The sequence below is a fragment of the Eurosta solidaginis genome, chromosome 1 (genome assembly GCF_040869045.1).
Source record: "Eurosta solidaginis isolate ZX-2024a chromosome 1, ASM4086904v1, whole genome shotgun sequence".
NCBI classification, from domain to species: Eukaryota; Metazoa; Arthropoda; class Insecta; order Diptera; family Tephritidae; genus Eurosta; species Eurosta solidaginis.
In genome coordinates, this window is record NC_090319.1 from 314,132,570 (window position 1) to 314,146,519 (window position 13,950).

General features: G+C 34.8%; 1 protein-coding gene across 4 annotated transcripts in view; it reads right to left on the reverse strand.

Moving 5' to 3' along the window:
- Window positions 1-1,108: 1,108 nt before the first annotated feature.
- FipoQ (F-box/LRR-repeat protein FipoQ) overlaps window positions 1,109-13,950 on the reverse strand; it is a 41,403-nt gene continuing 28,561 nt past the window's right edge. For all 4 annotated transcript variants that reach the window (XM_067761549.1, XM_067761548.1, XM_067761547.1 and 1 more), the window contains 6 exons: window positions 13,125-13,449; window positions 12,432-13,050; window positions 6,124-6,291; window positions 5,951-6,058; window positions 1,407-1,502; window positions 1,109-1,341 (listed from right to left, as the gene is read on the reverse strand). In XM_067761549.1, the coding sequence (XP_067617650.1) occupies window positions 1,206-1,341; window positions 1,407-1,502; window positions 5,951-6,058; window positions 6,124-6,291; window positions 12,432-13,050; window positions 13,125-13,449 (1,452 nt within the window). In that variant the 3' untranslated portion in view covers window positions 1,109-1,205. The remainder of the gene's footprint in view (window positions 1,342-1,406; window positions 1,503-5,950; window positions 6,059-6,123; window positions 6,292-12,431; window positions 13,051-13,124; window positions 13,450-13,950) is intronic.

Here is a 13,950-nt window from a genome sequence, read left to right on the forward strand (position 1 = left end):
TTTTTTTTTTTTATTTAATTGAAAAAAAAAACTTAAAATTTTTTTTGTATTTTTTCCGAAAAGTACATTTAAAAACATATTAAAAAAAAATGATCCCAAACGGTCAATTTTTGAAAAAGTTATAGCATTTTGAAAAAAACACCGTTTTCCAACTCAAAATAAGTTTTAAATATTTTGAAAAAACGGTGTTTTTTTCAAAATGCTATAACTTTTTCAAAAATTGACCGTTTGGGATCATTTTTTTTTTAAATATGTTTTTAAATGTACTTTTCGGAAAAAATACAAAAAAATGTTTAAGTTTTTTTTTTCAATTAAATAAAATAAAAAAAACTCCGGGATTAGTGGGGATGATTGCAGAATTGATTGAAGTTTTTTATGAGAAAAAAAAGGGCGAAATTCAAAAAATCTCGAAAAACTGAAAATTACAAAAAAAAAAACTTTAAAAATTTTTTTGAATTTTTTCCGAAAAGTACATTTAAAAACAAATTAAAAAAAATGTTTGAAAAAGTTATAGCATTTTGAAAACAAAAATGGTGTTTTTTTTTTAATTCATAACTTTTTTTGAGTTGGATGAAAAAATTTGAGAAACTTCTGAAAAACGTCTTTCGTAAGCTAGAAAAAGAAGAAAAACTTTCAGCCAATTCTAAAGGGGTCGGGTTCAAAATTGGTCGAAATGGGATGGAATACCCCATATATACAGCACAAAACGCGTTAACAAAATCATAAATGTTTAAGAATTTAGTCAAAAATAATTAATATTAAAAAAACGTATAATTTTGTATTGTATTTTGAAAAATAGTAAAGAAAATTCATAATTTGTATACGATTTTGGTTGCTATTGCAAGCTGACGAGCTCATGATGGCTGTGGATAAATCGTTGGAAATTATGGATAAACCATTTATGTACATACATTCATACAGCTTTTGGCGTTGTGAGTTTAATAATTAATGCAATGATCAAAATGTTTATTAAAGAACAACAAAACTAATGTCGTAGCTATTTAACTAAAGGTTTGGAGTAATTTTTAATTCTATTCCTTTTTGGAAAAACAGAAGGAAATAAATAAAATTTTGAATTATATGAACCTAGCAGGGGAACAATAATCGATTTCAGCTACAAACATATTTTTATTTTTTTTTTTTTAATATATTTAATGTTAAATTACATTGCAAAATGACTAGAAATCAATTTAATTGTTTTTTTACTAATTGAAAATCAACTCATTATAGTTGCGTAACAAATGATAAGGTGAGACACGGCAACAAGTTGTGGTACGTACAACAGTCACTCGATCAGCACGCTCAAAATTCGCTTTTACCGTTTCATAGTATCGTCCGTCACTAAAGCATAAAAAATATGATAATATGACAGATGTCCTATCTTGTTGTAGTGTAGCATAACTCACCTTAATACCATGCAACGCAACTTCAGACATTTCACGCGCAGCAAATCGATGGCTTTTTGACTCTTGTCCGAGAAACGTAGGTTATCTGGGTCCCATCTGTAAATATGTTTTTATAAATAATTGCATGTTAATAAAAATATTTTTTTTAATGTTAGCAAACAATTCGTGCATTCATTGTCTTGTTTCGTTGTTTGTTGATCAACGACTAAACCACCACGATAATAATACCCACTAGTATCGCCTGCGGTTGAAAAATCGACCAACGTGTATTTTTTCCAACTCAGTCTATGCATCAAGTGTTGGAAATATAGCAAACTGGTCTAACTTACTTAACTTTTTCTTTAAAATTTTTAATTTGATCTAAGACTTTGTACTTTTTGATTGTATTTTCTTAAATTTTCTACAAACTTTTCACACGTAATTATAACGTTTTGGTATGGAGCTCCTTAAACCAAAATATAAAAATTATGTAAAATCAAATGAAATTGACATAGAATTATGGTGAAATTACTTGAAATTGAATTGAACAATAGGTCTTTCCATACCGGAAGGTCCCCGTTGGCGCGCTACCGAAGTTAGTTTTGGGAGCTCGGTTCCCCAGTAGGCCTATATCACCCATATATATATATCGTCCATTTACTTCCGATTAATGGATATATAATCCAACAAAGTTAGCCTAATAATAAATATAGTGGGTAATATACTGCCTATGCAATACGGCCGCTATGATGCCGGTTGCCGCTTTGACCTAAAACCAAAAACGTTTTTGGGACGTTTTTTTGTTTCGTAATTAGCATGAAAGGTAATTGCCATCATCCGGTGGCAAAATCCTGAGCCAGATAAATAATTTTGCATGTAAATGCAACAACAACGATTTGAGCCAGATAAATCCAGATAGAAGTCTGGTTCAATTTGAGAGCCAGATAATTTGTTAATTACTTCTTTTTAGTTTGGCTACGCTGCCCTTAATAAACCAATTTTTTCAAAAATAGATGTCGCTGCTTAACCTTTCGTCGTATGAGTTAAATGAAAAACGGCGGCGACATCTGCCTATCACATTTCACGTGTTCGAAAATTTCACGACATCTGCTTCTCAAGTCTCTCAATGATCCAGAGCATTCCCGTGAGAATTGGGCGTGCGCCGGGGCTGTAAAACTCACTGGAAGACGGCAAATATAAAAAATGTAATGTTATATTTTTGTAACTTTTTTTTTTGTTCAGTATAAGACGTACTTTATCTAAAATGAGGATTAAATCTGGAAATGCAAAAACATTTTCGCGCAAATTTGCCATTAATTGTTATAAATAAATTAGTTAGTTTCAACAAAAGTTAACTCATTATTTGTGATTTCATGTTTTTTTGAAAACAACTAAAATAAAAAACAAAGAATCTGTTAAATAAAGACTTATGTATTTACGTGTAAGTGAATTTTTCCACAAAAAATGGGCCGGTCAAAAATTAATTCTATTTAAGATTTTTTGGTACGCTACAAATTATTTTGGAACAATTTTTTAGGATTTTGGTAGAGGCTATTATAGGTAAGTGGCAACAATGGGAAACCATATTTGTATGTAGGTAAAACATTTGTGCTTTCGGATTTAGCGGGGATACATAAAATTTGAAATTCGCATTAGAACACGTAGATAATTGTTCCCAAAGATGGCGCGCTTGTGCACGATATTTGTGTGAATTGTTCGAATTTACAAAAAACTTTTTCTATTAATTATAAACAAATAGAGTAATATTTGTTAACAAAAATAGGCCTATGCACTGCAGCTGATCAATACGAATCGATTCATATAACTTTTATATTATTTTACGTATGCTAAGTATGCGAAACAGCCTTGTCAATTGATTGTATGGAAATTTTGTTAGCGTATTAATATATAGAAGTGGGTAATATACTGCCTATGCAAGACGGCCGCTATGATGCCGGTTGCCGCTTTGACCTAAAACCTAAAATCAAAAACGTTTTTGGGACGTTTTTTTGTTTCGTAATTAGCATAAAAGGCAATATAAAAAATGTAATATTATATTTTTGTAACTTTTTTTCTTTTTTGTTCAGTATGAGACGTACTTTATCTAAAATAAGGATTAAATCTGCAGATGCAAAAAAATTTTGAGTCAAATTTGCCATTAATTGTTATAAATAAATTAGTTAGTTTCAATAAAAGTTAACTCATTATTTGTGATTTCATGTTTTTTTGAAAACAACTAAAATAAAAAACAAAGAATCTGTTAAATAAAAACTTATGTGAAATTTGCCACAAAAAATGGGCCGGTCAAAAATTAATTCTATTTAAGATTTTTTGGTACGCTACAAATTATTATTATATTTTATATATATTTTTAGGATTTTGGTAGAGGCTATTATAGGTAGGTGGCAACAATGGGAAACCATTTTTGTATGTAGGTGAAACATTTGTGCTTTCGAATTTAGCGGGGATACATAAAATTTGAAATTCACATTAGAACACTTAGATAATTGTTCCCAAAGACGGCGCGCTTGTGCATTAAGGTTTAGGTCTTTGAAATTCGCATTAGAACATTTAGATAATTGTTCCCAAAGATGGCGCGCTTGTGCACGAAAATAAATTACGATATTTGTATGAATTGTTCGAATTTACAAAAAACTTTTTCTATTAATTATAAACAAATAGAGTTATATTTGTTAACCAAAATAGGCCTCTGCACTGCGGCTGATCAATACGAATCGATTCATATAACTTTTATATGATTTTACGTATGCTAAGTATTCGGAACAGCCTGTCAATTGACTGTATGGAAATTTTGTTAGCGTATTAATATAATACCCATTCTAACATAATCACAGTTTGCGTTTTGAACAGCCATGCCGTAAACTGATTTCTCTTTCCAATTAACTGTAACCAAAACATTTTGTCTGCTGCGCGAAAGAGCGCCCTATTTCGTCTACCGGCTCCAACATGTTTTTAGGAAACATCTACTCTCACACATTACAGAATACGAGCCGGACCCATAGTACAGGTTTGCAAGTATGATATGTATGACACACTGCCGTTTGACCCTTCGGTCAGTGTCAAACTATTGTGGAAATCTATGGAACCTGTGTGGAACATGCGTTTGACACTGAACGAAGTGTCAAAATTATCGGGGTTACTGTCGTGGAAAGCGACGCAGGGAAACAAAAAAAGGAGCGGAATATCAGATATGGGTTGCTGTGTTGGTAAATTTTTTCGAACGAATTTAGTATGAAAATGTGCACCTATATGGGTCCTACAGAAAATTATACAAAATTCTTGAACTGGGGTATACGAGGACACGTAGTTATTCCAGTACTAAGAATACAAACACGGATGCTAAGTTTTTTTCTCCCGTTAAAAAGTTCTCCGCGAAAAACAGTTTGAAACCGAGGTCGACTGCAATAACCCGTCCAAAAATGTGGAAAGGGGGGTGAAAAGACGCGTTTTGTCCTGTTATCAATAGTTCAAAGGCGAAAAAGTATTCGAATTATTGGAAGCGAGGCAAAAACGCGTCTATTAATACTTCCCCCAACGGTTTTGGTCATGTTTTAGCAATCGTCCCTGGTAAAAAAGTATCACAATTTGTTAATTAAAATTGTCCAAAACATAAGGATTTTAAAGAGAGATGTAATTAAGTACTCGTTTGAAAGTAAATGAGGATATTTCTTTGTAATTTTACAATAAAAATTTTACGCAGTTTTCGTTTGAAGCTGCTACACTTTTCTTGGACCTAAGAAGTACAACAGTGCCAAATAGCATCCACAAAAAAAAAAAACGAACAAGAACAAGCGTTTTATCAGGTGAGCGTGGCTGTGTATGTGCGTGCTTCTACATATCCTACATGTAGACCTTTACAACGGCCGCACCCATGCGCATCTTGCGCAACAAATATAAAAGTCTCCTATCAAATATCAACAGAAATCAGCTGTTCTATCAATCAAACATCTATAAACTTATATGCGCTTGCACTGCCATCTGGCGTATGTTAGCAACTGCCGGTAATGCAGTGCTAGTTCTAATCAAATATTCACAATAGGTGCCATAGTACAAATAGATTTCTTTGTGTGCTCACAATCGTTTATTTTTAATAAAATATAGCTAAACAAAAGCTCAACGACTAATAATGCCCAAAGCTCGCTAATAGCACGAATCCCCATCTTTACAACCAAAGCTTTATTTATAGATTTGGATTCCAAATAAGAGCGAAAAAGAGAACTGTACATAAAAACAGCAATTAGGAATAATATATAAGATGTTTTAAAACTGCCCTCTATCATATATTAACTTGTGAATTGTATGCAGTTTATGCAACAAATTCTGAAAAACGGCGCACTTAAACCGAATTCTTAGATCAAGTCGTTGGCAGGCCCTTTTTTTAAATATATCGATGTTGGACACACTTCAAAAACGCTGTAAGATCGGACTCTTTCAAAAGTTTGCTGAGATAAGGCGTTTTCGAGCCAAAAACTGTCCGCAGCGAGGTTCAAACCCACAGCTTTGTCTAATATTTTGAGTTACTTCTTACCTTACACTTGAATTACCTCAATTCCAATCTCTCCAAATTTCCACAACTCGACGCAATCGTATCCATCAACTGATCGACATGTATATTGACTCCTAATTTTTCAGCAGTGCCCATAACAATAATCCTTAAAATATAAAAGTATCAATTAAGTCGAGCACAATAGTATATGATTTTTATTTAATAACATACTTAGCATTGCTCAACACAGGAAGTATGCTCATCCAAAGTTGATCAGTAATATGTGGCATACCCGAGAGACAGCATGCAATCAATTGATGACCATGACGTGTCAAAAATTTTTGTAATGCTTCATCGGAAATATTATCAGAAGAGTCCAAGTCCAATGAGAATAGAGACCTGCTTAATTAAATACTATTTATGAATATTTAGTATAAAATGTTACAATGGTTGCTTTTCAAACATGCAACTAATATCAAACTGCTTTGTGCTAACTTAAAAAAAAGCATCGTTTAGTCCACTCAACGGGTTGGATGTCCGTTTACTGAATCCAAGCGCTCACATTTCGGAGTGTTTTTTTTATAAATTTTGTGTTTTAATATTTTACTGGAATGTTTAAAATAATTTAAGGAGTCATTGGTCTTATAGTGTCTACACACCATGCGTCTGAGTCAATAGTCAATTTCAAGGAGTTGGAGTTAGTATTACTTACACCGACATGACTCTGGCATGACTCGTGAAAATCAAAGTATTTTGATTTTTTCGTTAATTAATACAATAATAATAAACTCAACATATTAATACCCCCAAAGCCCGCCCAACCGACACGAGGGGCGCATCCGCATGATAGGCGGAGGTTTGTTAAGCGTTGAGATCTAAAACTGCTCAACTATAGAATAAAAATCATCAGCTGAGTATTATATATATAACAGTTGAAAATTATACGGATAGAAAATTGTTAAATAAGTTAACGCTTTTAGCATATAAAGATTTTTTTATGTTTTTTATTTTGTTACGAGTTAAGATAGGATAGGACAGTTTTCCTTATAGTAAAAAGTGAATCCGTTATATCAAATGAACTGGAATGAGAGATAAAATCATGACACAAACACCGAAAAGGTTGATTTAATTCGAAATTAGTTATACATTGCCTCAAAAGAAGAGGTTTGTAATGTCTTGACGCTCGTGATGGGATATTGAAGTTTACTTCGTTCAAAAGAAAGGGGCTAGAAATCAGTCAATTCAGTAGTTTAGCCATGAATAATACACCTAACATTTCTCCACGACTTGCGAGAGTTGGAAGATTGTTAAGCTTTAACCGACTAGTATAAGGTGGAAGATTATACCCAGAGTCCCAATGAAAATTCCTTAAAGAAAAAATAAAAATTGCTTCTGTATTGACTCTAGTCTATCTGCATGAACTTGATATCGCGGATTCCAGACTATTGATCCGTATTCTAGTATCGGTCTAACTAATGTGGTAAAAAGGGCTTTAGTTACATAAGGGTCACTAAATTCTTTAGACCATCGTTTCACGAGTGATAGAACACCTCTAGCCTTATTGACAGTAGCCATAATATTAAGGTTGAAACTAAGTTTAACATCCATCGTAACTCTCAAGTCAACAAATTAATTTACTGATGCAAGACAAAAATTATTAATTACGTAAGAGGCTGCAGGCAAAGATTTTCGAGAGAAGCACATGAATTTACATTTATTGAGGTTCAGCGTTGCACCAAGCAACTAAGCAGTTTAAATCCGCTTGAAGCAAGGGATGTTCATCAATAAACGCATAGGACGTAAAAAGTTTTACATCATCAGCATACATTAAAATGTTGGAATATTTTATTGTGGTACAGATATCATTAATAAATAGCAAGAAAAGAATTGGACCGAGATAACTGGCCTGTGGGACGCCAGATGGAACATTAATGTCATCTGAAAGAGTATTTTTAAAAATTACTTGTTGCGTTCTACCGCAGAGATACGAAGATATCCACTGGGTGAGACCAGATTGGAAGCCAAGTCGATCCAGCTTGTGGATAAGCAAGGAGTGGGAAAATTTGTCAAATGCTTTACTGAAATCAGTGTAAATAACATCGGTGTGAAGATTTTCTCTCCATTAGAAACATGAGTTGTGAATTCAAGTAGGTTGGTAATGGTAGATTTGCCTTTACAGAATCCATGTTGAGGGTCTGCAATCAATGTAGAAATGGAAAATGTTAGCTGATTGGTAATAATGGCTTCAGATACCTTTGGGATGGACGACAATTTTGCAATTCCTCCATAATTTTCTACACATGACCTACTGCCGTTTTTGTGGCGCAGTATTAGAAAAGATTCCTTCCAAGCAGCAGGATAAACACCATGTTTTAGAGACATGTCGAATAAATCAGTTATGGGGTGATAAATGTGTTTTGAGAAAACATGTGGGAATTAGATCAGGACCGTATTTATAAGATTACTTCAAAGACGTTAAATATGTAAAAACTCCTTCTAGAGATATTGCTGGAATATTAATTGCGTTAAGTGAGTTAATTTGATACGGGTATTCTCTAGAGAAAGAAATTAATTCAGCGGAATAGTTAGATTTGAAAAATTGTGCAAAGAAGTTAGCAATATCTTGATCTCCGCTAGAGAAATCATCACGGTATTTCATACCAGAAGGAAACCCTTTAACCCTACGTTTAGAGTTCACGAAATCATTCGGATTGCAAATTATTTTCTTCTTCATCGCACACTTTTTATTTGATTCAAAATATTTATGACGCAATATAGAGTACTTCAAGTAGTCGGAGTGTGAACCCGTCTTATTGTACAGCTTGAAGGATCGCGCTTTTTTGTTTTTTAAAGATTTCAGTTCTTTGGTGTACCATATTTGGACTAGTTCAGTAGAAACACGTTTACGCTTAGGTACATGTCTTTCCAGAATAGCGTGAATGATGACATTGAAGTCAGAAACGTTTTTGTCAATATCTGCACCGTATTTTGGGCCAAACTACTGTAGATAAAATTTGGTTCAGTTGTGAGTCGTTTTCTGTGGTAGTGTATAAGGCTGATTAATGTTCAACACACAATAGAAAAGTAAGACGTTCTCAGGGCATCCTTATTTTTAAAACATTCTCGTGATTAACATATTTTTATTTTGTAATGTAATTTTTCTTTTTTCAGGACATAATTTCCTTTTTGGGAGCCCCTTATGCATTCGTAGAATACACACCATTATTGTAAGAATGATGGTTGCAATACCCGCATATCGACTTTCGCTTTAATTGTCAGCAATACGTTTTTAGGTGAGTAATAGCTTTCTTTCGGAAGTGGAATTCAGGCTACTATTAACAGTTCTGGAATACATGAAAAGTTTTGGATGTAATCACCGGTTGACCCTTCTTCACATCTGGCTTATGACCTGAATATAATGAATTCGTTGCCTTTGGCAAATGCGTTCAATGTATGACTTAGGGAAGATCTTTCTACACAGAATAATGAAAACTTGAGAGAACAGGCACAACTTCACTCCTAACTCTGCTACCATATCGGTACATAACCATATATATAATACTTCTATATCAATACCTTCCTATCTTCCTAATGTGCAAATTTTCTGTCAATCATTATTTGCTGAAACTGTGCAAATGTATGTTCTGCGCATGCGCGGACTTTGTTAGTGTTAGTGAATTGTAGCGTGTGTAAAAAAAAGTATTAAAGGGGTTCAACGGGTCACTATCCCCTTTACCCAACTTCTGCATACTAATTGTTATAAAATCTCAGTTAGTCGATTAACCCTTTTTGACCTTTTGGGACACATACATCCCAGAAAAAGTTTTCTTATAACTAAAATCTTAATTTTCCATTTAAACTCATTAAAAACTGTCCCAGACCGGACATTGAAGTGTAGGTAACAGTTCTATGTGTCCCATTAGGTTAAATTGTTGGTATAAATATGTCCCGTTTTAGAGCTTGCCGACATTCTCTAGCTTTTAGTAATTAAAAAAAATTTATCATAAACCTGTTCCTGTCCCAACGGGGCCTATACGTCCCGCTCAAAACATCGAATGGGACACATATGTCCCACCCCCTAAACCTCCCTGGAGGGGGTAGAGACTCCACTTCAAAATTTTCTACTTTTAAGGCCTATACTAAAGCTAAAATAATCAATAAACCAGAAATTTTCCTGATGGTTGCTTTCAGGTTCGAAAGGGTAAAACAATGAAAATGCCAACAAATACAATACAAGGCTTGATGTATTTATTATTTAAACATGGGCTGCAGCCATACAAAGTACATTATTTACGTAAATAGTAAAAAAACAAGCCGAAGAATTCATATATTTGAAATGAAAAAAATTTAAATATACATGTATAAAAATATACTTATACATACATCCCAACAAGCATTTTGTAACAGCATCCTTATAGTCTCACCCTGTTTACAAGTTGGTGCAATCCTGTTATCTATTGTGAATGGACAACAGGTGTTGGAACAATCTGGAAACGGGGAGATCGGCTCGAAAAATAAGAGCGGCCATCATTATTATAAGTTGGCACGAAGAAGACACACGAATAAAGTGAAAAAACTAAACACTATTTTTAATTGGACAAACTAAAAATTAAGTCTAGTGATAAAATTAGGAACCGAAATTCAAATTTAAAACTATATATTTTCTTTATAAAACTAACTTAAAAGAACTTAAACTAAAAAAATAGTGCGTTTGGTTTTTGAGAAGTGCGTGCGCGTTCAGTGTGCAAGCGCACAAGAACATTTTTTCAGAGGTTCCAAAACGGAACCCCAAAATTTTACTTATTTTGAGTTTTTTAATGAAGTAAATTTTTGTAAACAAAAATATGAGTACTGGGCTGGCTGCTATTGGTGTTGAAATAATATCAGTTTTGTAAATTTTTTTCTAGCATACTCTTTTTCGTCCGTGCTTTTTTTCGTTTCAAAAAACAAACGAGGCTAAGGGCTCATTTACATACGTATATCTGCGCACTCAGCATAAATCGGTAATACTATTCTGCGGAGTTCTTAAAACAATAAAAATTTTATAATACTAATGGAAAACAAAAGCTTACTTGGAGAACGAAATAGCCTAATGTACAATATTGATAGAAGCAAGACGGCTTGTTGAAATATACATATATTTAGGCCCTTTTTCATAAAAATTAAACGACAGCCTTGAGATATTGTCTCCTTCTCTCGTTGTATATCTGTACTGTAATGTTTGACAGGCTGCACAGTTCAGTAGTAGCGATATAGAAGTATTACATATATGTACATAACAAAAATAGTACTAATACCTCCGAGGAGATCCAGGCCAAGTTTCTCTTCCATGTGCTGCTACGGCTCGGTGTGCTAACTTGGTTATGTTTTTGTTAAGAAGTTTTTCAAAGCAGAAATAGACTCGGCGAGCTTAGCGGCCGCTGGTGGACAATAACATTACCGCCATGCGGCGGTTTGAACATAAATACTCTAGAAGAAGTTTTTCCTGTATGATTTATGGAATTGACTTTTTAAACACTCCAAAAAAGCTGAAAAGTTATATAGTGTGCATGGATTATTAATGTTTTTCGATATTTGTAAAGAACTATCGACGGTAATTTTGAACGTCTTTTTACAGTTTTATCTTTCTATTTATATGAGATACAAAGTGAGGCTTTTTTACCTAGTCTGTCATAGTTTAATTGATTTTGGCAAGCTCTATAAACCTGTAAAGCAAATAGGTTCTTGGGTATCTATCCTCCAGCGGTTTAGGGGGTCAGAATATACCCGCGGTAGGCATGCCTGTCGTAAGAAGCTACTAAAATACCAGATTCAAGGGCTGTGTAGCGCAACCCTTTCAGGTTTCCAGCGCAATATATAGCTTCTCCAAACCCAATTGACAACCTCACCTATCCGCGGCGAATCCTGTTTCACTAGCAGACGAGGCTCTGGCGACCCCAAGCTCCTCATGGAACTTGGGGGTGGGGAGGGAGGGATGGCCTGAAGGTTTAATGTGGCCATATAAATCGCTCCCGAGATGGTCGGGCTAGCACCTTAATGGTGCTGTGTTACCGGAGCGTACCGGATCTATATCCGGCAAAAGACCATCACATCGATAACACTCCCCAAAGCCTTCGGGGAGAACCCTTATCGCTACAACAACAACAACGCTAGCGTCAATGCGTCCGTCAACTGATTTCTAGTTTGCTCCTCTTAACGCCATTTTTTTTTTTAAACTGGAAGAGACCCGTTAGTTTTTATTTCTCGACACAGAACTGAGCTTTAATAAAGCATCAGGCTGTAGATTAGGTTTTAGTGCGTTATACACTAAATACCTTTAGGAGGTTCGGTCTAAAAGTGTATATACATTCTTAATCAAGTTTGTGCACTTTGCTCCTGGTATATTTGGATTAGGACGAAAATAATTACACAATTGCATTTCGTATCAAGAGCTCATGGAAAGCGATGTGGCGAGTTTTAGCCTTTTCACGTTAAGGGTACGACATATATTTAGGGAAACAAGCTGTCTAATTATTTCAACCAAAGTCAAAGCCACGTACCTTGCTAATCCAGATTCCATCCACTGCTTTAGCACAGAATCATTAAATCCATTAATTTGCCCTGCCGAGAGGAACTTCAAATTTGGTATTTTCGTTAATAGATCAATCAAACATTCACTAGACAAATCAGTGGACGTGATGTCGAGCTCCTGCAAAGCACATTTATCCCATTCCACCTGCATCACATACTCCGACTTTAAACTTGTACCATTCATTAGTAAGCAATTCAAGCGTTTCGAACGCTGTATTAATGTTTTTAGGGTGCTGCCAGTGACTTTGTTGCAATAGTTCACAGCCAAACATTCTAATTGAATACAATTCGAACTGAAAGCATCTATGTGTGAGTCATCGATAAAATTAATACCATACAAGTTAATAACACGCAAATTCGGTGTGGCTGATTTTAGTTTATGAACATTAATAACTTCATAAATTTCCTCCTCTTCCTCTTCACACTTTTCATAGGTACCAATAAGATGTAATACCTCCAGACCATTGATAAAATTATAAATCTTGCGCATGAAACCTTCCATAAAGATCACCTCCGAGAGGCAAATGCACATGTAGCGAAGTTTGGTGGGAAAAGCCTGCATTTCACTGAAATCGTGCAACTGCATAGCTATTAAGATGGAGAAAGGGCGTGAGAGAAATGTTATGAAAAATTGTTTATGTTTGAAAAATTTAATAACTTACCCGTTGAAAAATCTAGGAGCATATGCGTGAGGTTGGGACACTTAGCAGCAAGCTCGTGCAATACGGTGTGCGTGATCAATTCGATTGGTAACTCAATATAACGCAACGTTGGACCAAAACGCACTGAAATGAGAGCAAGTAGCGATTCCATTGATCCAACATGTAAGCCGGATACCTCAGGGCGGAGCGATACATTTTTCCAAAGACGCGTATCATAGGCAATCTGGCGCCAACGTCGACAAACGCGAGCTAAACGGCATATCTCACGATGCGACAGGTAGGAGAAGATGTGGAGAAGTACTTTGTCATTTAATTTTTCGATTGTCTGAAGAAAAGAGATTCGAATATGTTTTTAATTTGCAGAATGCATGCTTTAAATGAATTGACTGCTACAAGATGTGTGGACTAACGATCGTCTTATAATACTAGGTGAGTCAACTGGATTGAGACAAACAAAACAGTGCAGAAATGGTCTCACAGGAATGCTCCTGAGCTGGAATTAATTAAGTTGGCCTCATTTCATATATGGCGCTGAAGCAGCATGAATTTGGAATGAATACACATCATCGACATTGATCGTCGCCTTACCATCTAAGTCACGCCTGTTATCTATGTTTCAAAATAACAGAAGCCAATTAGAAGTACGACGGTATATCAAATCTGCTTCTATTCTGTTTCCTCGAACTCAGTGAAGGTCTCCTCCTTCCTCTGTTGCCAACTAGGGCTGTCGCTAGGAATACTTTCTGTGTCGGACTGCCCTCATTCTTTCGCATAAAATGACCTAGCCAGCGAAGTCATTGTGCTTTTATTCATGCTCTCTTAAAGC